At 45.5% G+C, this 27,972-nt stretch overlaps 1 protein-coding gene and 1 long non-coding RNA gene across 3 annotated transcripts in view; one reads left to right on the forward strand and one right to left on the reverse strand.

The window, feature by feature from the left end:
• The window catches only part of LRRC75A (leucine rich repeat containing 75A), a 261,639-nt gene extending 258,269 nt beyond the window's left edge, over positions 1-3,370 (forward strand). Inside the window, exons 4-5 of one of the 2 annotated variants that reach the window (XR_005590153.1) lie at positions 935-3,150; positions 3,192-3,370. Coding sequence is in view for 1 of the 2 variants with exons in the window: in XM_039508123.1 (XP_039364057.1) it covers positions 935-1,559 (625 nt within the window). In the remaining variant the exon portion in view is untranslated. Of the gene's footprint in view, positions 1-934 lie in introns of both variants that reach the window. The other variant, XM_039508123.1, reaches the window with a different exon arrangement.
• LOC120387411 overlaps positions 1-27,972 on the reverse strand; it is a 70,783-nt gene that overhangs the window by 28,426 nt on the left and 14,385 nt on the right. The window lies entirely within an intron of this gene.

Raw genomic sequence — 27,972 nt, forward strand, 5'->3', positions numbered from 1 at the left:
GCTGGCAACACCAGCAATGTCAATGGTAAATTCGAAAAAACTGTTCTTTAGCTCAGAGTGTGATGAGAGTCAGAGCCATATGCACAGTGGGTTGATTTGGCACTATCACTGTGGCAGATGTGCCAGCTTAGCTAATATTTCTCAAGTGATTAACACTGATAGAACTCCCTCAGCCTCCTAATTCATTAGTGTTAAGGCCTCAGCCACTGATACAGCTAGATCCTTGCAGCACTTTAAAAGCAATGCTGATCTTTATAACTCCAATCTGGCAGAGATGCTTATCAGCATCCACAGGAGCATCATGAGACTAATTTATCTACTTAAGGTTTTTCTATAGCCTTCGTCACCATAGTCAAAAGATTAATAGTAGTTATTGTTCATAAACCACTGGAAGTACTAAATGGGAGTCAGGACATCTAGCTTTTAGATCTGCCTCTACCATGCCTTTGCTCTGTGCCTCAGTTTCCCCACCTGTAAAACAGAGCAAAGCTTATTCCCTTTGACAAAGTGCTCTGCAATGTACAGATGAGTGACAATTTTCACGCTTGGCACTTAAGCGAGAATTCCTGTTTTTCTGCTGAAATCCTTCGTAGTCTTTCCATTTTTGTCATTTTAAAAGCAGTTGAATGTTCACCTCCAGGACCTTGCAAGGGACTCCCAGAAGAAAGCTTCCTTAGGCTTGTAATTGAAACAGGAGGCAGCAACAATCTTCGAATACATTGGTTTTGGCTGCCATCCATCTTTAAGCCTGCACACAAAATCGGATTCAAAAATCCAGGCCTGACAGAGAGGGGTTGCCAGCAGTTATGTATCCTGTTTGAATGAGTCATTGCACTGTCTCTCACAAAGCTGCCAGCACACAAGAAGTGATGCTTATTAGCAAAATGATGAGTGCCCATGTTAACCGTTTGTCTGTCGTTCTGTTTCTCTGCAGCTTGAAAGCTATCCTGGTGGGGACGCCTCAGAACAACACAGTAGATCTCTCTGGCATCCCTCTGACACTGAAGGATTTGGACCGCATCATCTCATACCTCCAGCACAGCTCAGAGCACATTGACAATGTGGAGCTGTGCTTCACGGAGCTGACTGATGAGATGTTCCTTCAACTTCTGCCCATCCTCAGTGCCCTGCCTCACCTCACCACGCTCTCCCTGAATGGCAACAGACTCACCAAAGCAATCCTTCGGGACCTGACAGAAACACTGAAGGACCCCAAGAAGTTCTCCAGCGTGACGTGGATTGACCTGGGCAACAACGTGGATATATTTTCTTTGCCGCAGCCCTTTTTGGTCAGCCTCAAGAAACGATGTCCCAAGCAAGGCAACTTGCCAACCATTCTGGAGTTCGGGGAGGGCCAGATGAGTGACTTGGAAAGCCAAGAGGGCCTGGCGGAGAGTCAAGAGGATCTGTGCTCAGCCGACGAAGATGAAAACCAACCTGACAAGATCAACAATGCAGGCACCAGACGGCTGATGACAGAGAGAACAATTGAGGTTGGGACGCTGACAAATAAATGCGACTCTGAGCAGGAACCTGCTTGTGAGGCAGCTCAGACATGATGTTCAGCTGTGTGTCACGTGGCTGGATACTTTGAAAAGAGACACTTTAAAACTGATACCTCACCTATGAAGGTTCTTATTAAGTGTTGATTTACATGTTCAGATGTCTACACAATCAATGCTTTGAGACTTTAGACTGTTGCCTCAGTTTCCTCTCATCATATGAATGTCAACCGATTTCATTTCGTAGAGAACATAAAAATGTGATCAAGTTGTATACTTATCTTTTATAAAGCTGGCCACGTATTTTTAAACATTAGCAATGAGCTGTGCTTTTTATCTCTCTCTCTCTCTCAAAAAAAATAAAAATAAAATCTATATCGCCAAGGTATTGTAATGCCAGTTCCTTAAATAGCACAAAAGGAGAAGAAAACAGCCAACAGAATTTGCAGGAAAGCTCTCTGTTTTGAGACAAGATCATTCTTACTGAATCTAGCAAAATCTTGGTTTTAAAGTTTTCTCTCTTGTAAACGATGGGTAAATGGCTGCCACCCTAAGGAGGACTCTTGCGGAGACCAAATTAAACCTATCCCCACTCTGAATTCAAACCACATTGAAGAGTAGCATCCTTGGTCAATGACAAAAACAACCGGGGAATATTTCCCTGCACCAGCCAGTAAGGATGAAATTCACCTCCTGTGCAGAGGGGTCAGCACAAGGAGACTGTGCCCCGTAAGACCTGTTTTAATTGGAGTATAGTTGTTGGGCTGGGCATATGTACAGGGCTGAATGTCCACTGCAAATTCTTGCTCCTTACCATCACCCTATGGAATCTAGAAAGGCTGTCTCACTCTCTGGCCTCACAGGAGTTGGAGCGGCAAGATGTCCAGTACTGAGAGCACATTTGGTGCTAGAGTTTGGCTACCACTCCCCCTACTGTAAATAACTCCATTGCTTTCAGTGAAGTTACTTGGAGTTTACCTCCCTGTAACTGAGAGCAGAAGTTGGGACCATCTGCAAAGTTTGAATTCGAGGGTTTGGTTCAGGCCCATCTCTAGTACATGTAAAAGGGACAGAACTGTTCCTAACATATTTATTACAATATGGAATGTTTATAGAAGAAAAATGAACAAACATTTTCCTGGGGAAATTTTTTAATACACTGCCATTCTGGGTTGGGCAGGCACAAGCCAACTGAAGACCCGTAAGGCCTGTACCAGTCTTTTAGGTTACTTGACTGTCCCTACCCCCAACGACCAGAAGTGCTTTGTTTCTGATATTTTTAGAAGAGAAACAGTTTTGAATTTCTGATAGCAAATGGAGATGGGACCTGCACTGCTGGCTTTGCACCTGGATCCTGACTTCCCCAAAGTTCAGGGGGGGGGGGGGGGGGTTGGAGCTGGAATTTGCAGGGAGACCCATCTTTCTAGAGCATTTCAGTACATTTAAAGGACCAAACCTGATTTCCCGGCATGAAATGTAGCCATTTGGCTTTCTGTTTGTGTCCTGTTCTTTGAATAGCTTTACAGCATCATCTCCTGGGCTCAGGTGTGAGTGACAACTCTTTTGGCTTCATCTACAGGTACAGATACATTCAGAGAGTTTTCAAACTTCCCTTTGGCACTAGCCCCATAACACTGCTACACTCCCAGTCTGCTTCCCCTCCACATGCAAGAAAATACCTTGTAAGAGATTCTGCTACTCATTTAAATACAGCTGGCAAAATTCATTATGATTTGCATGTATCTAACATTGTTTTTCTAACTGCTCATTCTTTTCACCAGGCATAAAAACTTTGCAGTGAATAAACTTTCTGTTTGCAATAAAGGATCTATCCATAATCAAAATAAAATGACAGTGTTTAATAGAGACCTTGTCTTGAGTTTCCATTTATTACAGGCTTCACAATACTGGGACCACAGTTCACAGCAGCAAAGCCCAGAATATCTGCCTCACTGGAAATCTTTCCCCTTTCAAGATACATGGGTAGGTGCTTTATGAATGCATATCACAGATACTACAGTATTTCTCCACTAAACAAACGATAGGCACATACCTCACTTAACAATAATACTTCTGGGCTGATTCTGCTCTCTCACATGGGGTTTATAGTGTTGTAAATCTATTGACACCTGCGTAAGAGCACAACTGGATTCTTCGCACTGCCTGCCCATTGGCAAAGCACCACATCTCGTTTGAACGTGACATGAGAATACGTCTCTGAGATACAGAGAAGCACATTCATCCTCACGGGAGTTGCACTTACTTATGTCACTGCTGCATCTGGCCCAGAGTTGTGCTTGCTTCACAAGACCACCATGCTGCTGCTGCCAACAGGGGAAGGTTCATCAAGCGTTAGCGAATACCGACCCAACCCACTGGCCCCAACACTGGCGAGAACCTTCCTTGTGACAGTGGCAGAGCGAGGGAGGGGTTTCCGTCAGTCCCCTGAAGACAGGGCTTCCCCAGGCAGCAAGATTTTTAGTATTAACGTTACAGGCAGAGAAAGCAGTGCCAGTGCCAGTGCAAGACTTCCCTGGCATGATTTCAGAAGTGCTCATGGCCCCAAGCCCCTTGTGTCTCCCGGGAACCTACCAGTGCAGTTTTTCGCTGTGGTTTGTGCAGTCACTTGCCTGTTTTGATTCTACGGCCTAGACGCTTTCATTCTAAAAGGATAAATAATATGCGTATGCAGCCTTTATGCAACTAAACAATGACAGAGTATAAACTGGTGCAACATCAGCCCAGAATTTGGAGGCAGCCCAGGAAATGTGAACTGCCCATTCACCCTACTGCGTTAACTCTGAACCATAACGCTAACAGCATACGAGCCACGTTTTCAGGGCATTTACATGTGCAATATACTGTAGGTACACATGCACGTGGGGCTGGGATTCCCAGCTCAAGGAGAGACACTCGTGCTGGCTAAACACACTGAAACTAGCTGTGGCGGTGCAAGCAGGGGGACGGGCTAGCCAGCCTGCGTGTGTCTCTATGGTCTCGGACAGGTACAGCCTCAGGGACCACTAGCTCGAGCAGGTTTCCTCGAGCTGGGCTGCACCACCCCCAACCCCGCCCATTACTACAATGCTGTGCCAACGGGATCGTTGGGCACACACAAACAGCATTGCCCCTTGACGTACCGTGCACACCAGAGCAATCTTACTTACAAGAACGCTGGTTTCCACATAAGGGCCATAGTCCCTCCTTGATCTTTGTGCACGTCGCCCCTTGTTACTGGCAGAGGATTTGATGGAGAGCGAGGCTACTGTATAGCCCTGTGTTCACAGGCCTGATCACAACTGAACTGGCCTTTGGCTCCCCCCCAGCCAAGATCCAGCAAGCTCAGCTGACGACAGAAACTCTCCGGGGTAGTGATACTTGGCTCTAGCACTCTGCCGACGCACAGCACTATGTGGACAATAAATGCATGCTAGGTGCCAGCAAACAAAATAGCTGTATTCGCAGCCACGGCAGTATGTCTGTTTGCACCTCACTTACACTGAGGTATAGCCAGAGGTGCACCAGCGTAACACCAGGATTTGGCACGGGCTTCAGGGGCCCTTTAGTCTGAGCTCGCCCATTTCACTCTAACGGCATAGAGGGCAGCGTTCCAACCGACTTACATCCCGGAGAGTTGGGTGTGGTTTTCTTTTAAAAAAGAAAGAAACAAAATCCTAGTCTTTTGCGGTCAACAAGTTCTATTTACTTTGGCTGTGCTGTAGTTGCCGCTATTGAAATGGAGCTGGTGTATCAGGGCTCAGCAGGTCTGCTTGTAAAACATTCCAACACAGAGCTCTGAGCAATCAAACACTAATTATAACAATCCTAGGAACAAACACCTACAAAGTAAGCCTGCCACCCAGGTAAACTTTCTTACTTTCTGTATCACGGTGAACAGGCGCTGGGTTATCTGTCCACGCAGCCTTTTACAATTCAGATTGCTTGCATGGTATTACACTGCTGCCTTCAAGGGGACAATAGCCTCTTTGTACAGCATATAATGAAGCTTCCAGGACGTATCACACATAGCGCTGAGTCAGTCCTCCTTTCTCTCCGACTGAACCCCAACATATTTGCAAGGGAAAACACAGCAGAAGAAAACCTGTGCAAGGAAATACAGTGAGGCAGGCAGGGCCAGCTCCAGGCACCAGCACAGCAAGCAGGTGCTTGGGGTGGCCAATGGAAAGGGGAGGCACGTCCGGGCCTTTGGCGGCGGGTCCATCGATCTCTCTCGGAGGGAAGGACCTGCTGCCGAATTGCTGTTGAAGAATAGAATGAAGCAGTGGCGGTAGAGCTGCCGCTGAAGTGCCACCGATCGGGGCGGCAAAAATGCTGGAGCCAGCCCTGGAGGCAGGGCTTGTTTCTAAGCTGTAAGGCTGGGGGTTAGGAGAGACGGGTTCTACCTTGAGCAAGTCACTGCTCTGTGCCTCAGTTTCACCCTCTGTGAAATGCGGGTGCAACCAGCTCTTTCACAATGGTAGGCTACGGCTCAGGGTAAAATTTTCAGAAGTGCCTAACTTACAGCCTGTCCACACTACCAAGGCTGCACCAATATAGCTGTAGCTGCGGCGCCCCCTAGTGGCAATGCAGTGTAAGCCAACAGAAGGAGTTAGGCCAGTATATCTCCACCCCAACCCCAGATGTTGTTAGCTATGCCAACGAACACTGCTGGCAGCATAGGGGCATTCCTCTCCATCCCCCCCACCCTGCTGGCATAGCTACATCAGCTAGAGGCTGTGATTTCTTTCCCCCCACGCCCAAGATAAAATTGTGACCAGCAGCAGCCATGGGAGACTCCCAGTAGCCCTTAGGGTTAAATAACATAATTCATCACTGAAATGCAGTCGCCTCTAGTGAGGAACGCTGCAGCTGTCTTAGCAGTGCAGAGCAGCCTAAACACAAGACACCCAAGTAGTTCATAGCTCATTAAAGTGACAGAAGGAATATCACTTACGCAGACTAATTACCCAAGATGGAACCTGACCCATGCACTGGCACCAGCTCTCTTGCTGGTGAAAGAAGTGCCATGAGATTTTTTCGATGAGCACTCAGGAAATATGGCTGTTAAAGCAGAGTACAGAGAGAGTTAATCAAGGGCATAGTGCCATATAACCCTCAAAAGATAAACACTGTGTTCCAAAAGCATCGCCGCCCCTGCCGTGTTCCTAACGGGCATTCGAATCTTCTGCCAGTTTCTATTTTTTAATATTAGCCCAGCTTGTGTATCACTTTCAGTATTCTTAGTTATCAGACAAACTGCTGGAGAGAAGCAACATGGAAAAGGAGATAAGGTATCTGCTGTGGAGAAGGAAAAATTGCTCCTGGCAGGAATTGTGAAATGCGGTATTATCGCAGCTTGGCACGAGCACAGCCAGAGGCAGCACACATACCCAACAGCAAGGAGCTCAAGCCACTTCCTAGGGATTTTAAGACAAACATTGGGTCTGCTTGGTATGACACCAAACAGGTAGGACCTGACTCTCCTCTGATGGTATGCCTTGAGCTCCCCTGGAGAGGGTGGAGTTACATGAAATGGAGAAAAGGAACAGGCTAGTTTTCCACTAGGGAAGGAAAAGTAGCTCAGTAGAGGAGATTCATCAGGGGTTATTTTATATGAAAACACTGCCTTATTCCTGTGTGAGGGGACGTTTTGAAAGTCCCAGTGATCTGCCACTGAGTGGAAAGGGGAATGCATGCTTGGGATAGGAGCTACGCTCAGTGTGCTGATGGAATTGAAGTGATCAGTGTCCTGGCCCTGTCAGCTGGGCTAGAAGTGAGGTGGCAAAGGGGACATGCATACATCTAGGAACAAAAGCTGGTGGGGAAGACAGACAGTTTGTGCTCACTCAAATGTGAGAGAAGATTCAGGCAGATTGAGAGAGCGCGCGAGCGAGCGCTGGATTTTGACACAGATCCAAGACACTGGGTGTTACTGGAGAGTTCATTACAATATATCCAAAGGCAATCTAGGTTATTTAACATTTTGATTAAGTACGGTCATTTGTTTTGCTACAGAAGATTCTTAGTGCACTGCACTCCTCCATGTACATTCTCTCTGTGTCTCAGCAATGGCCAAATGACGCCTCTAAATCCCCTGTTCAAAGGGCTCTTTGCTGGCTCAGGGTTTTGCAACAACAGTCAGAATCCATTTATGGCCACAAGTGCCCATGATGGATCTCGTCTCTTCCCCAGGCATTTGGGCATTTCTGTTTCATGATCACTTGCCGTCTCTTGTAAAGGTGTTTTACCCTGGCTGGGGCAAGGGGGCGAGTTAACTTACAAATCAGCACAACACTAAAATCTCGCAAGACCCTGCTGGCGCGCATGCAGAAGAGAGTAATACCCACCCATTTAGTCCAGGACTAGCTAACATTTCTGCCCGCTCTTTCCCTTACCCGCTCATGGCCAATGAGAAAGGGAGAGTGCTCCCAGACTCCACGTTAGGACTCCATGATCTACTCCATCCCTCTGCTGTCTCACTGGTCCCTTTAGTCACTGTTTTAGAGTCTCCCCCTCCACGATTCCCCCCTGTGCTATGCACAGACAAGACCCATCAATGCAAATAAAAGGCAGGGCAGACTAGATGAATGACTGGTCATTGCTATGCTTAAAAACCTATGGAGGCAGCTCTGTGAAAGTAGCTCATCCTCCTCCCCTCTGCAGCCACGAATGGGTGCCGGCTCTGCCGGTTTCTGGTGCTGCTGGTGGCTGAGAGGATGGAGTTCAGCTAAGTGGCTTGGCTTCAGGGCTTGCTTGCTTTCATTAAAAGCATGGATCCTGTTCACTTTTCCCACAAGGTTCAGTGATGCCCTCTTTCCCTATGAGAAACAGCAGCAGTTCTGCAAAGCTGTTCTGTGAGTTGATGTGTTTTGCAGGGAATGTGAAGCAGGCAGAGGTCTCTGCCTCCCACCCCCCACCCCATTACAGAGCGTGCCCAAGGGTCCTCTGGATCACTCCTCACTACAGAAATGCCCATTTAACAGACTGAGCAGAGGACTATTAGCCAGAAACTCCCCTGTTCTATTCTCATCATTGACACTGACTCCATCTGTGGCATTGGCAACTTATAGGGAATCCATGGCCACTCAGTACTTCATTGTTATTATGCCACATAGTGTGGCCATCCGGGGCGCCAGACCCATACTCAGGAATAGAATTCAACTGCCCAGTGGGTTTCCAAGCATGAGCCATGAGCACTTGACCCTACTGCTCCTAGCTAACTGAGTAGGGGGTTTATCTTCTGTTAGCTGCAACTACTAGGGTCTCATCCAAAGCCCACTGAGGTCAATGGAAAGACTCCCAATGATTTCAACCGGCTTTGGCCTCTAGCCAGCAGCAGTCCAATATCCTTGAGCAGGTATAGCATTCCCCTCAGAGGTCACCTCCCAGTCCCACACTACACCATCACTTGGGCCCTGCCTCAGTTCTCCCTCTCTGTGAGATGGGGAGAACACGGTCCACCTTCCCCCCACGGCTGTGTTGGGGATTGGCTGGTAAGTGGTTTTGAAGCTCTGACAATGAAAAGCGTCAAAGCAGCATTGCTGAACCCAGATTGCTCTTCTCTTTTGCTGCCTCCCTGCTCTCTCTGTCTGCTAGTTCTTCTCTCAGCTGAGGCCTCCCAGGTCTCTGTCGGCCTTTGCTTCATTCCTTCCCTTTCACATCGCAAGACTATCCCTCTCAGCCACTCTGTTTCATACTCCAACGCTCACGCTCTCCCTTCCCGCGCCGGAGCGAAACGCAGGCTAGCCGCTTACAGTATGAAGCCATGCTATGGACTACCCAGAGGATGGGTCTCAGCATGAAAGGAGAGATCTGTGTGTATAGGATACAGGGGTAGAGCCCTACTGGTAACTAAAGTTAGTCAAAAAACGCCCAACCAAGTGACTGAACCAAAACCCATTTCCCCCTCTGACTTCAAGGGGCTTTGGCTCAAGCCCTAAACCCATTCCCCCAAAGGGTGTTGAGAAACCTTACACAAATCCCGCCTTCCTTCTGGGGGGCTCTCATCTCAAAAATGAGAAACAATTAGCCAGATCCTCAGTTGGGGTAGACATCAATGGAGCCACCTCTATTTGCATCAGCTGAAGGCCTGACCCGCTCTCCCACCACATCCTGCGACGAGCACGATATTGAAGGGCAGATTATAGGGCTGACTAAAATATTCCAGCATGGTTTAAGTCTTGCGGTTCCCTAGCTGGTTCAGACAGGTCTTTGGTTAAACAAATGCAGCGGGGTTCTTCAGCTGGGGGTGAAGGACTGACAGTCCATAGCTTTAGGGAAAGGCTACTAGGAAATCAAAATGGGATCCTTGAGATCAGAGCGGGCTGCTCTCTAAGCCCTCTTTCTGCAGAGCTGTAGGCTTGACAGGCAGTTTAAAGCTAAGCCAAGAAGGCAAAAAAAAAAAAAAAAAAAAACCCACCAGACTTCTCTGGCTCTGCTCAGAATGATAAAACAACTGAAAGAGCAAAGCCCTGGAAGAAACTCTCAGCTGGACTGTCTGATTTCTTGGCAGGCAACACCACAAATAAAATAAATCCTTTTGATGAATGTGGCAGAGGTCCAGGAGCAGCATTGGGCCATGAGTCTTGCAATAAAATAGCAGCGTCAGATCAAACATCCTTCTTCACAGCAGCTTTAGTTAGGCTTCTCTCGCCGTCTTCCTCCTTGACTCTGCTCCTCTCACCTCTTAGAGCTGCTGAATTATTATACACTTTCCAGTCTCTCTTGCCCTTGCTCGCATAGTTCACAATTCAGTCTTAAAATACAGGAAATTTCAGCTCCTTTTTCTATCTCAGATACTGCCTCTGCCCCTCATTACTAGGGTGCCTCAGCACCACACAATCTGTAACGTACTTATCTCCACAACACCCTGTGAGGTAGGCCAGGGCTGCTCCCCCTGTTTTACGGATGTGGAATTGAGGCACAGAGCAACCGTCACTTGCCCAAAGTCCTATTGGAAGTCTGAGGTGATGTAGGGATTTGAACCCAGGTTTCCCTAGACCCAGGCCCTAATCACTGGACCATCCTTCCTCCTTGGATTTAAAGTCTTGTATACGATTACATATTTCATGTGTTAACTCACTGCTTCATTATAGGCTTTTTATTATATATTTGTACAGCATCTACACCACTGGGCCTCCATCTCAGTTTAGGGTGCAGCTGGTGTGTCTAAGGCTGCAATACAAATAAATAAAAAAGATACTTTGCATTTATTTAAACACCTTTATGAAGGGGTGAGAGGGGCAAGCATAGGCTAACGCACAGGGCTTAACCACAGGACTCTTGGGTTCTATTCCCTGCTCTGCCACAAATTTGCTGTGTAACATGGAGCACTTATCTCCACATCAGTTTTCTCCATCTGCAAAATGGGGATAATAAAGCCCACCAGTGGTCAGTCCCGAAGGAGGGCACCCACGGCGTCCCCAACACTATATGGGGACATTGGATTAATAGTGAATCAAGAGAGAAGAATAAGTACACCATATTGTTCCACCAGCATCTCTCCTGGAGGTCAACCATCCAAACACTGACAGATCTGACCTCAAACTGCTTAGTATACAAGGTCGGACAACAGGATTAAAGCAAAAATGGAAAATGCTCCAAAAGGAGACCAGGGCATTTTTCTTAGGCCTTGTACAATTTTTGTGCATAGACACTTTAACTACATCCATACTGGGAGTGGGGATTTTATCAGCATAAAGGGGCCTTTACGGCAGAATAACTATGTCCACACATAGGTTGTACCAATTTAGTTATTTTGGTAGAAAAATCACAGCCCCAGCTGTGTGTATAAATAGTTAGACCAGTCTGAAAACTGTTTGGAAACAAGGCGTTATTAGTTTATCGGCTTCCTTTTGCTCACAACATGGATTAAAATTAAATTAATTAGCTAGTCGATTCTGTGGGAAAGAATTGTTTCTGTTCTGTGGTATCAGTATGGAAGGAGCGTGGTCTTGAAGATAGCAGAGCATTTCCTTTTGCAGTTTGTCATCCAGAAAACAACAACAGTCAGATTATGTAGCAGGCTGAGAATTTTTGAATATTTGGGTCCTGTGATTTGCAATAGCTTTGAGAGGGTGATTCCAGTACAGAAAATCACTGCTTTCAGAATATGAAAATTAAAGTTGATTGAGGTCATTTATTGTGTAGAAGAGAGAAGAACTCGCCCCCCCACACACCCCTAAAAAAAAAAATCTAATAAAATAAAAACCATAAAGAGTCTGAGTATAATGTGGTTCGTTATCTCAACCAACTATAAGGCTATGCATGAGCAGGAGAGAAATAATTCTACAGGAAAAAAAAATGATCCCTTCAGCAGTGAGAATGTAATTGGAATTCACTCTGTGCACTCCCTCTGAAGAATCAACTCTAAGGGAATTAAAACCAGTAGACAAGGAATTATGAAGTCATTTAAAAAAAAAAAAGTTTGCTGCTTTAAACCCCAAAGGACTAATTTCCATAGGATTCCTCAGGATAGGGTTTGCAAAACTGGGCCATTTTTTTTCCTGCAAGTTAAGATTTGTTTAAAATAAGGGTTAAATTTCTGGGAGCCTAGGAGCAGTAAGGAAGTGAGAGCTGGCAATGGTAGTTATGAAAATACAAGTCATTCGTTAGAAAAATGAATAAAGGAAAAAGGTCCAGATTAAGGAGGCGCTGACCCCAAATGGCCAAAGAAAGCGGGGATGGAAATGAACATGGCCAGACCAGACACATTCACAAAGTTACTCGAGCTCAGAAGTGCAAGTGTGATGTGGAAATGGGCGAATATAACGCTGTTATTTAACAAAGGTTCAGGGAGACCTAGTGGGTGTGGGTGTGCTGGGGAAGTGAAATACTTCCCAGAAATAACTTCTTTCCTCCCTGCTGCAAGGTAAGCGATGAAATAAAATCTGAGGGGGATGAGGGTTGGGGAGGAGGATAAAAGCCATACCACACTAATCCAATGGGATTGATTTTGCATCCTAGTGCGAGTGTCCCACTCTGGATTTTAAATAAATACATTAACAGCAACTATTTGTATTGCAGAAGTGTCTAGCTGCCACAATGGAAATGTTTTGTGCTGGTTCCCATACAGACAGAGTAAGAAAAAGTTCCTGCCCCAAAGGGCTTACAATCAAAACAGACAGAGAAGACACATGAAATAATATTCCCATTTTACAGATGAGGGACTGAACCATCGAAAGATTAAGGGAATATTTTTTAAAATCACCTAAGTGATTTAGGAGCCTACAGCCTAGTGAAAGTCAATGGAACTTAGGGTATAACTTTTAAAAGCACCTAAGTGACCTGTCAAGGGTCTCTCAGACCCTGTGCAAAGACAGGAACTGAACACAGATCATCCTAGTATCAGCCCTGTGTTTCCTCCCTTCTTGCCCATTTTATTACAAGGAGGCAGGACACTGGACTGCTCCCCATTACAAATGCTAGTATTGTTCCTACAGTTATCCAGAGCTTAGTGAAATTCAGATAAAACATCTGAGGCTATGCCCATCTGGAACAGTGAATTCCATAGGCAGGTCAGACATAGTGGGCTCTTTCCATCCATTTGGCATTCAATTCTAAAGGACAAAGAGCAAAATAGATTCAACGTCCACCGCCCTGTACAGCCTCATGCAATAGAAACTCCACCGCTTTACACTGAGAGCCAGGCTCTCAAAGGAGCACAGGGAAAGATTTTCAAGGGCTCAGCAGCCACAGTTGGGATTGGTGTTTTCAGAAGCTCCTAGCGGTTCCCAAGAGGACACTTATGGCCAGATTTTCAAAAGAGCTCAGCCCCCAAAGTGTGGTGGCCTTTTAAAATGTTCACCCCTTACTTTGGTACCTAAATGAGAGCAGAGCTGGTTAAAAAAACACCCAAAATTCTGGCCCTAACTCAGGGTGCTGAGCCCTTCTGAAAATTCTGGCTGGCTGGCTTAGAGAATATGCAGCTGGGAACAATTCTGCTCTGGCACCCAGGACTGGGTGCTTTTTCTGGCCACATCACTGCATGCAAACATGAAGGGCGTAGCACATAAATGAAGCCAAATCCAGGATATTTCTAGTGGCATCCAACGTTTGTTACAGAGACCCAGTGCTACCGAGGCAGAAGGACTGTCTGTACCAGTCACCTTCCCCTACAGTGCTTCCCGACCCAGAGTCTCCTTCCATCTCTGACCCCGGGCTGGCACACAGGGTGCCGGGTACTCAATCCATTCAAGGCTTTGTGGGATAGATAGAATCTAAAAGTCTGGGCACCAATTGCACACCAACAGGCAGCTAGTACATTATTGCTCTTCCATATCACCGTGTTCATCAGAACGACCTGAGCTCAGGGTCCCATTGTGCACGTCACATAGACACAGTAAGCCAGTCCCTGGCCCGGAGAGAAGGCAAAGTAAGGAGTAGACATGGTATCCCTTTGGCTGCTCAACAGCAATCACACTGCCCCTGCTGCAGCCACTCTGTGCAGTAACCTGAGCAGAGGTGACAAAAGCCAGTGTCCCATCTCCAGGGTGACAGGGTGGGCCCCGTGGCTTTTCCTAGCACGGGGTATAAACACAGCCGGCGACACAGAGGGAAACAGAGAGAGACAGGCGGCGCATGGGCTGAACTGAATCTGATCACGTGCACCACTAACTTCAGCCGAGTTACTCCTGACTCACAGCAGGGCAAGAGAAAGCAGAATCAGGCCTTGGAGGCCTAGGCCTCCCACTCGCTGTACATGACACGGCTGTAGGTCCCCACTCCTGCTTTCTTGTCTACTTTACTTCAGCTCCCTGGCTCGCTTCTGGGGTGAAACATGCCATGAGATCTGCCTGGCCCCAAGCCTGTCCTTGTGGAGGGGAGTGCGTACTGGATACAGAACTGTATTGACAGAGCAGGCTCAGCTCGTGTCTCAGCAATGCCCTGTCCTGCCAACGTGCCTCGTTCCTCAGCTGCAATGGGGTGAAGGACTATTCAGTCTCTATGCCCCCCTTAGCCTGTCTGAGGAGCTGCCAACAGAGCCACAGGCTGTGGGTTTTGTGGGGTGGACCCTTGGCCTGGGAACCGAACAGCAACTCATTTCACTCAACAGTCATCAGCACTGACGTGACCAGCAACCTAGAGAAGTTACCACCCGGGAAGTTACAACGTACCTGAGTGCTCCTGTAGGGATGCCACTGACCTCATTTTCACTGGTGCCCCAGGATTTGTGGTGATTAGCACGTCTGAAAAGTCAGGCCACACACCTGTGTTTCCTCCACCTACACTGTCAACACATCACCAGCTGGGATTAGGCCAGGAACCTGGCCATTCTGGTTGTTTTATAGATCCTAGATGACCCAGACCTGTAGGTTTTACGGGCCTGTAGGTCCACATTAGCTTCAGTGGGAAAACCCCTGGGTATAAAGTGCACGTACATTAGTGTTTTTGTAGGATCAGGACCTATCAGGTTATAGGGTACCAGAAACATGCATGATTTACTAAAGCATACCAAACAGGCAAACAAAACTTTTTAGAGACAACGTACCTTTCGTCCAAATGCTTTGACTGGGTAACTTTACCTCCCACTGGAGGCCACTAGCAGAGTAAGCTTGTGGGACACAATGATTTCAGGAAAGGAAGTCAATCAGCAAATAAATAAATAAATAAATGAAATAAAAGGGAGAGACTACTCTTCAGTGTGGCTGTACTACATTGGAAAGGAGGAATCAGGCAGCTAGCTCAGTGAAATCAGCTACTGATTAGAGGTAAATTAGCACAAGCTGGGTTCTGCTAACCATCCAGTGAAAGGTGCTGTTGCATCTATAATCAGCAATCAATGGCCACGTTGTATAAACATGAGACTGGGTTGAGAAGGGAGGGATTAGATTTGTCTCCTGGGCTAGCAGATGGCTGTTTGTTTGTACTCGGCATGGAAACACTCCTGGATTTACTTTACAAACAAGACAATCAAAAAAACAACCAAACAAAACCTCAAACTCTTGTACTATAATTATTTTAATTTCCTTCTAAGCTCCTTAGAGCACATGTGCTTTGCAGAGTTCTCTCACTTGCATAGGATAGTGTGTATTCCCTCTGGAACAGCAACTTCAGGAATCATTAGAAATTGTAATGAAACTGGCTGTGTGGAGGGGCTGTACTGATTTGTTTTGGCTGCCTTCTCCGCCAGCCCCACCCTCATTTTGAAGCCTCTAGGTTGTAAAGAGTCAGATTCCCAGGAATAACCTATAATTTATAAATAACAGATCCTCTAGATTTAACCCCAACAGCCCTGCAGAGAAGGATGGCTGGATGCCTTTCCAAACGCGAAAGCACCCACAAGCCTAAACCAAAGCAATCCTGATGTGACAGTAGAAACCAGCAGTAGAACCGAGCTGACACAACCGCTCGTTAAAAATATTGATTAAGAATTTAGGCCCAGATCTACAAAATAGAAAACCTTGTTTTTAAAATTGTGCCTCTGTACAGCAGCTGCCATCACCCTGTGGTCCCTGCTTTATGGTAAATAGCGCCGAGCTTAGGTGGGAATGTTGCTGGCTGAATACATACATTTAGGTTAATTAAGTTTTAGCACTTAGCAAAGTTTGTGAACCAGCTAATTGGGCTGCAGGGGACAATGAACAGTTGGGTTCATCAGCCTGGATGCAGAATTCATGGAGCCCAAGGTAAGGTTTATAATATCATGCAGAGGCCACCTACAGTGACAATGGCCATGAATAGCAAATATTATTATGTAGCCCCTCAGAGTCCTCATCAACAGATCCTCAAGGGGTTTTAGGCGCATACCCTGGAAGATTTGGGCCTATGTGCACAAAGAGGGCCAGGTTCCGCCTGGTGTGAGTGAGTGGAATTCTGCATTCTACCAGTTTACAGCATGGCCTGATGTAACCCCGGGACATGAGCATCATTAAGCTATTTGGGAGACATTTTCAAAGCCACCCACACGACTGAAGAACTTAAGTCCCATTGAAAGTAAATGGGACTTAGGCATTTACATCACTTATATACTTTGGGGAAACGTTACCCTTGATCAGAAGATGGCTTGGAAAGGTAGATGTTGCAAAGTTCAACATCAAGGAGAGATGGGCTCAGTCTGGGTGTTTTTGGTTTTTTTTTTAAATGTAGACACAGGAGCCAGGTTTCCAAAAGCTGCCCTGATTTTGCCCTCTGTCTCGCATATGGAATATCTTTGCATCCACTTGCTTTACCCGCACAATTGCCAGCGTTTGGGGCTGCTAAACTGGAGTTCCAGTTTGAAATAACTTGGCCTCCGTGGAGTTACTTAGAAAGGAGGTGACCAAACCCCTACTTGCAAATACACAAAAGAGCAGTGGTTGTCATAACCCCACAACTGTTTCCTGTTGGAGGTGCAGAGGAGGGAGGGTATGAGGCACCTTTGCGTGTCCTGCATCTCATGGAGGGGGTGGGTCACTGTACCTGGCTACCTATGCTGGGGTCATGGGGGTGAGCCTGTGGAGACCCAGGGGCTCTACCAGACTCAGCAAGCAGCGTGGAGGGGGTGTAGCTGCTCTTCCAGCCCAGGCTGGAGGGTGGGATTTCAAAACCCTGCCTGCCAACTCTTTACCTGCATTAATGCCCTGTTGTTCAGACCTTATGCATGTGAGTTTCACCCGGGCCCCATGCATTCACCCACAAGGCACAGGGTGAAAGGTCATTTGCATAAACACCCAGCAGAAATTAGACTAAAATTGTCAGCTGCCTGAAGCCAGATTTCCCCACCCCCCCTCCGCCCCCTTTATTAAAAGAAGAAAAAATCCTGGCTTGGAAATGACGGTTTCCCAGTTGGGGAGAATCTTTTGCATTATTTATTGGCAGCTTGGCTGGCGTGTTTGACTGTGATTCAGAAGGTGGTAAATAGTCAGCTAGAGTTAAGCTGACAAAAAAAAATTGCTGCATCTGGAAACGGTGACTAAGTACTATCCCTTGAGGCCAACCTGCTTTACATATAACATACAGCGAGAGCATGATTAGAAATCAGAGGGTTTCTAGCTCTTGCTGATCAAAGAGCTCAGGCCAAATTTCACCCTGGTGGTATAAATGAGTCCAGCTCCCACTGAAGTTCTTTTTCTCAGTGGAGTGGTGAGCCAGTTGCAGATCTGCCACAGGCATGGAAGAGAAATGTCACAGATGGCAAGTGCTGCATACTGGAGGGACCAGATCCCAGCCAACAGATATGAACAAGTCAGTCCTAGAAAGCTGATAGCTCTGGGAATTTGCCATTGCTATAACAGCATGCAGCTGAGCTAATCTTTTAAATATAATAATGTTCGGCTCTTATGTAGTGTTTTTTCATCTGGAGAGCTCAAACTACCTCTCAGAAGTGGGTAAATATTGTTACCCCTTTTAACACAAGAGGTTAGCCAATATTTGAAGTTTTGTATGTTGTTTCTGTTAGGAGGAAAATTGATGGAGTCAGGTATTTCTCTGATGCAATTCTGTTTGTTTACAACTAATGTTCCTAAAGTCCTGCTTCCCTGAACACACACACACACACACACACTCTACTCAAAAGATCTCTCAGCCTTTTCCTCAAGGCCATGCTACACATGCTATTCTGGCTGTGTCTGGAGCTTCCTTGCTGCCTCCTCTGTCAGTGTTTCTGGTGTTGTATTGCTTCTCTCCTCACATACACAGCTCCATCCAACAACCCTCGGTGCCTTGCATTTGCGTTCAACCCCCAGTCAAACTGCTTGGCCCACGTAGCATAGATTCCGGACTAGCCTTCCACGCAGCTTGTGGCTTGGGCAGTGGCTCCAATTGTTTCAGCTGTCTATTCCATAAAGGAACTTAATTGCTTTTTACACTTATCACAGCTGTCAGGAGAGGTTTCCCCCAGCTTAACAGTATTATCCAGATTTTATAGGAGTGTAAACTGCGCTGTGTGGGGGAGGGCAGGTGTTAAGGCCAACATTTTTCAAAAGTGGCTGTTCAATATGAGGCTCCCATCATGGGGTGCCCTGCATGAAACTCCTTGGGCCTGATTTTCAGACATTCTGTACACCCTCACCTTCTATTGAAGTCAATGAGAGCTGCAGGTGCTCAGCACCCCCTGAATATTTGGCCTAAGGGGTCTCATCTTGGGCACCCAAAGTCAGTAACCACTTTTGAAAATGCTGGCCTAAAATTACTTCCCGAAGACATACAGCAAGTCCTTGACTCTGCCACTGTCTCTTGATTCCTAGCCCAGAGCTCAGGCCACTAAACCACAGCTGCCTGAGTGATGCAAGTGATGCCTATTCACCTCAGCCTGAAAAGGAAGAACAAATGTTTCCTTGCACTGACTGGTAGCCCTCTTCCTAAATGAGGAACTGCTTCCTCCTGGAGACCACACTCCAAGGTCTAACCTTGTTTTGTGTTAAACTGAATAGCATAATCAAATATTGTCCCAAGATACATTCTAAGTGCTATGGTCTACATGGAAGAGAGCCCAATAAAACACCATCTCTAGACTGTAAAATAAACTGATCCTATAAAAGAATTCCTTTATTAGCTCTGCCTTCCATTATACCTCATTCGCGCGACCTCCCCCACTATCTCGGATTGGGTTCGGTGTCTGTCAGGTTAGATCCCAGCTTTCGACTCTTCCCTGCACTGGGAATCATCCCACCCCATAATTTTAGTAAGGAAGCCAAAAAGTTTAGGAAAGTTGTCTTGACCCCTTTTTTTTTTTTTTTTGGTGCCAATTGCTCTGTATGGCTCAGTTTGAGAAGACATAGAAGGCTTCATTCTGATTTCCTTTCCACGGGATTTCCATTTGAATAACTCTATTGACTTCAGTGGAGTTACTCCCAATTTACAATCCGTGTAAATGAGAGAAGAATCAGACCCACAATCTCTATGGACCGGTCATATGCCAAGCCAGCTAAACTCCTTATAACATGCTCTAGTCCAGGGGAGAGCTCAGGGAGCGCTGGTTACCACGCGTAGAGCTGTGAGAAACAGCAGTGCAGGTCTGGGCGAGGCTCACATGCACAAACTAGCTCCCCAAATAATCACAGTGTAACTCTTGGTGAAACCCCGTGGATTGAGCAAACGGTTCCCAGAGGTGGGCTAGTTTGTGATGGAACATGGAAATCAGGAGAGTTTCACGTGACTTTTGAAGTCTAGCTCTGAACGGGTTTGTGTGGCCACACAGACAATGCAACAGATCCATCTCAATTTCATGTTGTTCCAGGTGGCATTCCATACCCGCTCCTTGTGTCTCATCAAGTGCTTAGGGAAGTCAGCAGAAGGGGCAGACTTTTGCTGCAGTTGTCCATGCAATTTATCCATCTAATTTCATCCCTACCTACTTCTATAAATGCCTTCAAGCTTCCCTCAACACTTGATTTTTTTATGGCTGCTGCCTGCCTTCTATTTGTTTCCCTTATTGCTATCTACTGCAGTATTAATATGGTACAGTACGTTTTCAGTCGCAGCTAGGGGCCTCACCGGAGATCAGGACCCTACTGTGTCAGGCACTGGAGAGACAGATAGTCCCTGCTTCATCAAGTTCACAGTCTAACTAGGCCAAGGAAGTATTATTCCCATTTTACAAATAGGGAACGGAAAGAAAGAGAGGCCAGGCATTAAGGGCCAGATTTTAAAAGGTATTTAGGTGGCTAGTGGGATTTGCAAAAGCACCACTGCACCTATCTCCCACTGATTTGGGCTCCTAGGCATGTATCCGCATCTTTAAAAATCTGGTCCTAAGAGACATGATCAGGGTCACACCTGCAGTCTGTGGCAGAGCCAGGAATGGAATCCAATCCTGCTCCAGGGCCTGAATCACAAGCTCCCCTTTTCCCTCTGCTTGCCCATTTTTTGTCCCCCACAGCAGATACCCCTTGTTGATGGTGTGTTTCTGTTAGCGAGGGAGACATCCTAGAGCAGGTCTCCACTACCCCACAAGGGGGTGTGAATAGCAGCGCTCAAAGCGCTGTGTTGAAACTCCCTCATGTGGACGCTGTGGGCATGAACTACCTGTTTGAAGAGGATTATGTTCATGCGGATTTCAGTTCGCCCCCACAGCATCCACACGGGGCAGCACTTCGGTGCACACCACAGAGCAGTGTAGACATGCCCTTCATGTCTTTTGTTTCAGTTCTGCCGTACTGTGCCCCTCTATGTTTTGGCCAGAGTAGCAGGGGCCAGGCAGGACACCAGTAACCTTCTTATTTTAAAAAGCCGCTGGAATCAGACAGATGCAGGGCTCTGCTATAGGAAATCAGCTGTTGTCAAACTTCCACTTAATTCATTTTTATATTAGTAAATCTTGACAACAGTAACCGAGATGGAACTAACCACCATCGTCTGCCTGGCTGCAGGCTCTAACTGCAAGAGAGGTGACCTTGCTTTTGGCTTTGCACTCCAACCTTTTAGCTTGTCAATTATCTTCTCAGCTACAGTGAGGGCTAGTGATCAAATACTGTTCCCAGCTGTGAAACATCCCTTTCACTAGAGCAGGGGTCAGCAACCTTTCAGAAGTGGGGTGCCGAGTCTTCATTTATTCACTCTAATTTAAGGTTTTGCGTGCCATTTACATTTTAACCTTTTTAGAAGGTCTCTTTCTATAAGTCTATAATATATAACGAAACTATTGTTGTATGTAAAGTAAATAAGGTTTTTAAAATGTTTAAGAAGCTTCATTTAAAATTAAATTAAAATGCAGAGCTCCCTGGACCGGTGGCCAGGACCCGGGCAGTGTGAGTGCCACTGAAAAATCAGCTTGAGTGCCGCCTTCGGCACGTGTGCCATAGGTTGCCTACCCCTGCACTAGAGTATGGGCCAGAATAGCTACCGTCTATTATTGTTATTTATTATAGGACAGAGCCAGGATCAAGGCCTCATTGTGGTAGATGCTATAGAATTATACCATAGGGACAGTCCGTGTCCCAGTGAGCTTACAATCTATATAGACAAAACAGACAAAGGAAGTATTGTTATTTCCATTTACAGATGGGAGACTGAACGTTAAGTGACCTGACCACGGCTGTCTGAGATACAGCTGAGAATCGTACCTAGATCTTCCGAGCTTCAGTCCAGTGCCTTCGCTCTGATACCATCTTTCCTACTGAACAAACTGCACAGAGTTCCTTTCAGACTGCTTTGAGGGCCCAATCCTGTGACATACTCAGGACATCACAGGATTGGGCCCTAGCAGAGTTTCTTTTACAGAATGTACATTTCATTTATTTGCTCTGGGAGTGTGGAACCTGGTGCCCCTGATAGAATTACCGGTTGGCTTTGTGCAATGCTATTTAGGATGTGCTAGATTGCTCCATCTGTGCAGTTTATGTAAATCTCTGCCAGAATTAAAGTACGACACTACAAAATCATTTTCAAAGCATCAACATGGTGGGGGTGATTCCTTGTTGTTAATCTTTTTAAGTCAACATTCTGCAACAAAACAAAACTAAATAATGCATCTAGGCCAACAGCCAGTCATTGAAATGCTAGGAAGGAAGAGGTGTTAGAAACCATAAAGCAATTGTCAATAATCCTACAACTATTTAGTCAAAGGTGGGATTATTTCATGGATTCTAAAGGGCAGTAAATTGTTCTCAGGTGAAAGTTACTTACATTTCTGCCTCACAGGAATTACAAACTGCTTATGTTGTTGTTGGTTTATAACCTCAAGGTTGCCGGGTGCTGAGAGCCTCCTTAGAGGGGGCTGAGAGCTCTCAGTTTGGGCAGGGGGAGGGATGAGAAGCCCCAGGTGGCTTTCTCCCCCACCCCCCAGCTCCTGGAGGGAAACAGGGAGGTGAGAAGCCGGGGGTGGTTTCCCCTCCGCTCCCAGCGGGGAACGGGGAGTGGAGTGGAGGCAGCCCACCAAGAGCTTGAGGGGAAGCCAGGTTCCTGGCAGGGAGCTGCCAGCGGAGCTAAGAGACCAGGCTAATTACTGCGGTGGTTGTAAGTCAGCCTAATATAGGTCGACTTATGTTTCTCGTGTAGACATATCCTAAGAGAGGCATATAGAAGAAGAGATACGCTGCAGAGTCCATATGGGGACCATGCACTTAAACAAAAAACCTAATGGGAGGACATTGGATGTTGATTAGAGCTGGGAACTAGGACTCCTGAGTTCTTTTCCTGAATTGCCCAAAGTAGTGAAAAGGTAATAAAAATCCAGCTTGGCTTTTAAGGTTATTTTTATAAGCAATTTAATGTGGGTTGGAGACAGAAAACTGGTACAAACTGGATGTGTTTATGATAAGAATCACCAATTATGGGTCTGGAGAGGTCACCACATTGCTATAGCAACACATCAAGATATTGCTAGAACTAGAAATCAGCATCCACATATAAAATCACTGGATAAGTGGTTTGATTGCATAATTTTAACGGGACAAGGTTGCATCCCTTGTTGCCCACTGCTTTTCTGGAAGTCACTGAGAAACTTGTTCCAGCTAAACTAGTTTGACAAGTTGAGACTGAGCAGCTTGTGCTAAGCTCTGCTTCATGATCACAGGTGACACCAGCCCCAACTTGCTCATCTATCTTCCCACCATTGGGCCTTTGCTTTTCTGATCCTGAACGTCATCCTGATCCAGTGAGGCGAGGGTACCAAACAACATCTCTGCCTCCGATGCGTTCAGCTGAATCCTGAGCTTCCTGGGATGTGAGCTTGAGGTTCTTGATATCAACATCACCAGAGCATGTCATCTTTCCTACCCCATCTTATGTGTCCTCTTGTCTAATAAGAGTTTGGGTTAGCCAGCCAAGACACCTTTTGCAACACTGTTGCAATTAAAAAGGAAAACTCTGTGCAACGTTTTAGCCCAAGTTTGGTAAAAGTTTACCAGCCCTCAGAGGGTCTAACAGAGTCATGTGCTTTGCCACTGGTTTTCCAGCACCTATGTTGCAAGCAAGACAGACAGACAGAAGTTGCATTTTCTGTTTTCACTTTTCTTCTCTCTCCTTGTGGATGCAGCTGTTTTCTCTTACCTTAAAAAAGGAACAGCTTTGGTCTTCAGCTAACTTTTCTCCCAAGAAATCAAATAGCTGTGTTATTACAATTAATAAAAGATTTAATACCATATCTGAATACCATCTGAAGGACTTTCAAAAAGATTATCTTACCCTATAAAACACACTGTATAACTAAACAGAAAAAGGAAGGAAATTGTTAAAATTTGGAAACTATGATTTCTAAAGTTTCAAACACTAACGATTTCTTCTACTTTTTAACTACATCATTGAGAAAAGGTGTTTATGGCGATTGTTACAATAGAAGGAAGCCAATCACAACTTGAGGTGAAACCTTGAACTACACTTTATGGTGGTGTACCAGTAAACAAGAGAGTTTTAGAATGCCCTATTCATGCTGGGCCTGAGACACTCCTCCTCATCAGTACCTCGGCTCTAGTTCCTGCTCTGGCATTGATCTCCTGTAGGGTATGGGCAAGCCATTTAAACATACTACTGCAATTTTCCCATCTCTAAAATGGGAATGCTACTCCCAGAGATGTTCCAGTTAGTTATATTTGTGAAGGGTTGACATACTGGGATGTAAGAAGCTATATAAAAGCAAGGGGATAAGAAGGTAAGAGCAAATCTAATCCTCAACATCCTACATTGCTCGCAAATATCTGGGTAAAATGTTAAATTTAGCATTTTTCACCATTCAGTCAAAGCTAATGACCTTTGAAAGAGGACACCTGTGGCAAGATGCATTTGTTGAACAGTAATCCTGAAAAGTCAGAACTGTTCATCTATGGAATTATCTTTGAAATCAAAGGGTTTGTCTTATGCTTTTAAGGTGGTCTCTAGTGGGAGAAGGCCTCAAACTTATTTATTTTATATTCTTGCACTTAAAAACACAGTAGTGAGCTGATTTTCAGTGGCACTCACACTGCCCAGGTCCTGGCCACCAGCCCGGGGGGCTCTGCATTTTAATTTAATTTTAAATGAAGCTTCTTAAATATTTTTAAAACCTTATTTACTTTACATACAACAATAGTTTAGTTATAGATTATAGACCTACTAAAAACGTTAACATGTATGACTGGCACGCAAACCCTTAAATGAGAGTGACTAAATGAAGACTCAGCACACTGCTTCTGAAAGGCTGCTGAACCCTGAGCTATATTATAGAGAAAGCAGGTAACAGCAGCAGGAATAAGTGACATCAGCCACTGCTCGTTAGTTGTAGAGATCAGTGCACATTTTACACTAGCAGTTTCTGATGTTTGTAATAAAAAAATGTTACAGCAGTTCCTGCAGTATGCTACGATATCCTATAATTTCCCTGACCTTAGAAGAATCAAAAAGGCCAACTCCAGGAAAATTGATACCAAGTTTTACCTTGAGCCAGCTGTTTGGGTATAGACTGTGGGAGGTTAGTTAGCACTGTGGCGATATGCCTACAGCATAGCCACGATCAATAAGCCCCGCTGATGTAAATAATAGCATTTGACCTAATGCAAAATATTAATGCCTTTGAGCACTGCAGAATGAACACAGCTGTGGAAAGTGAGCCAGGTTCTATTCTGATTGTGCATTAGCCTCAAAAAATGTGGTAACAAAACTAGAACAAGTTCCAACTGCAGGAACTTGATTAGTGATGGCAATGCACAAGCCAGAAATAACCCAGCTTGGCTCTCAGGTTGTTGGGGGGAAGATCATAGGGCAGGCAGTTGGGAACAAAAAATAATCTCTTGATTTGCAAACTGAGCAAATCACACAGAGACCAATTGAGACACAGAATTTCTGGCTCTGTCTTTCCCATTCTCTAACTTCCTATGTAGAAAAGAGAGCTGCTTACTTTTGAAATCCTACATTGCATGTTTTCTGCCTATTACCTTAGGGTTTCAATCTGTTCACCACTGCCTTTGATTATGTGCACTGTATTCTAAATTAATTGCCTAGGTTTGCTGACAGCTAATAGGTTATTGATTCTGTAACTTGTGCACCGTAATTTACTTTTCTTTCCTCCTTTATTAATTCAATCTGAGGGGAAAATGAACCAGTGGAATCCATACAGCAGCATCCAGTAACGGTTTAAGCAAGTATATTCTGCAAGTGCTGGAAGAGTTTGGCTAAAGAATTCAATTTGCAACCTCTCTCTTTAGTAAGTCTGTATCTACTGCATCCTTGGTGGATTATTAGTGGCAACATATGCAGTATTTCAGATCTAAAAAACAATAACATGGGGCCTTGTGCGGGGGGTATGAAGTCAATGGAGTTGCACCAGTTTACACCAGTTGAACATCTGGTCCAAGGTATTTTCTCTGGTTTGAATCTGAATGTTTACAGTTGGGCCGGGAGTTTCGAGTTCTATTCCTGACCCTGCCACTGACTCACTGCGTTACCTTCAGTAAATCACTTATCCTCTCAGTACTGCATCTTTCCACACCTGCAAAGCAAGGGCTGTAATTCTCACCCACCTGAGTGACGTGTTGATGTCTATGATTTTATTTGTACTGTGGTAGCATCCTTAGGCCCTCACCAGGATCAGGGCCCCGCTGTGATGGGTGTGATACAAACATCACAACAGTCCTTACCCTGAAGAGCTGACAACCTATGTGCGCAGGGCCAGTAAGAGCCTCCGTTCTGATCTCACTTATGCCAATTTTACACAGTGTAACTGCACTGAAGTCAGTGGCATTCCTGTGTAAATTGGGAGTACCTCTGCTGACTTCAACAGAGTTCCATTTGTGTAAGACTGGCGCGAGAGAGGTCAGACTCAGCACTTCTCGTACTTAGGTCTCCAAGTGCTTTACAAAGGTCAGTCTGCATTATAAGAAAAAACTATTAGAATGACTGGTCTATGGAGATTTCGGGCTGGTTGTCTTTAATAAATGCTAGTCAGGGAAGACAATGCACTAAGAGCGGGCCATGGCTCCAACAGCCAGATGGGAGCAGAATCCAGTTGGAAAACAACACCAAGTGAATCAGGCTGGGAATAAGCCCCACTTTCCCTTCCCAGCCATCCTCCTTGTCACGTTTCCATCCACAAATGGCAAAACCTGTACTTCCAGTCTAAATTGGCTTATTTATATTAAACAATAGGAAAGAAAGAACAGAAGTAAAGTATCCATAAGAGAGTACAGTGTGTATGACTCCTTTGTAACTTGCTACATGCAACCCACATATGAAATGGCTGTTGAACACTACGGATAGAAATTTAGGCAGAGATTTTCAAAGATTGCAAGATCCCTTAAGGCAGCTTTGAAAAATCTCAGCCTTAAAATAAAAGGAAAAACAAAAGACTTCTATTTCAGAGCTACCTCCGCACATCACACACTGATCTGTAGAGATCCTTGATATTACTATCCACTATTTCACATGACAGTAACTGTTTTATTTTCTCTCTTTTTCTCTCTAAATTATGGATTTAAGACCAAAACATTTTAGACTGCTGTAGGGAAAGCTATAATTTCATGCAAGATGAGAGCTCATCCTGCCACATGTTATGGAAACAGGTTTTCACGGGGTTGTACACTAAAATGCAAAATTTCATGGGAAGAGGGGTAGGAGGGTAATGCAAAAATTGTGGAACAGAGTCGGATTAGGTTTAGGTTCTAAAAGGAGGAGACTAAAAGAAAAACAACCAAAAATGTAAGGGTCAGATTTTCATAAGATCTCAGAGCCACCTAAATAAGTGATCAGATTGTCAAGAAAGCTTGACCTCCAGTCCTCAACAGGTGATGAGCACTTTCTAAAAATTGTCCCCAACATTACTATGAAATAGATCCATTCCCCCCCACACGCAGGAGAAAGATGCAACAGAATGTTTTAAAATATCACTATAAGGGGGCCAAACGACTCAGGAGATAGACCCTGTATTCCATAGAATTCACTGTAGGCTGCAGGTTTAAACTTCAGCTCATATCCGTGATGACTCAAGCCCACCCTCCTCGTCCCCCAGATGGCTGTTTAGCCAGGGTATGTCTACACTGCAAGGGAAGGTGTGATTGTAGCACAGGGAGGCATACCCATGCCAGCTTTAATCTAGCAAACGCAGATAACAATAATAACGAAGATGTGATGGCATGGGCCACCAACCAGAGTACGACCCTCCCAGGGACACTGGGCACGTACACAGGTGCCCACATCACACAACCAACCACCAAAGCTGGCACCCTGGAGGGGGCCTTTCTGGCTCACCATCCGTAAGTCCTGATGATGCTTCCCATGCCAAACTTCCACAGACTTCCAAGTGAAATTCACTTAGAGCAGCTGCAGCATCAGCCCCATAACAAAACACAACATCCCCAAACCATATCTACAGAATTAACAAGGAAGAGGAAAAGAGTAGAAAATAATGCAATCAGCTTGCAGCTCCAGGGGCTTCAAAAACACACCAAGGGATTTGGGTTTGCAATGAAATTTAAAAATAAAATGCATGATTTGGGGGGCGGTGGGGGAGGGTGCTACACGCATATTTAGCGCCTGATCCTGTGGTAATTACTAATGCAAGTAGTGCCATTCAAGTCACTTGAGTGAATAAGGGTTGCAGGATCAAACCCTGACACATTAACTAGTCCATGGAAAAATTGCGTGC

This window comes from Mauremys reevesii, linkage group 20 (genome assembly GCF_016161935.1).
Source record: "Mauremys reevesii isolate NIE-2019 linkage group 20, ASM1616193v1, whole genome shotgun sequence".
Classification (NCBI taxonomy): domain Eukaryota; kingdom Metazoa; phylum Chordata; order Testudines; family Geoemydidae; genus Mauremys; species Mauremys reevesii.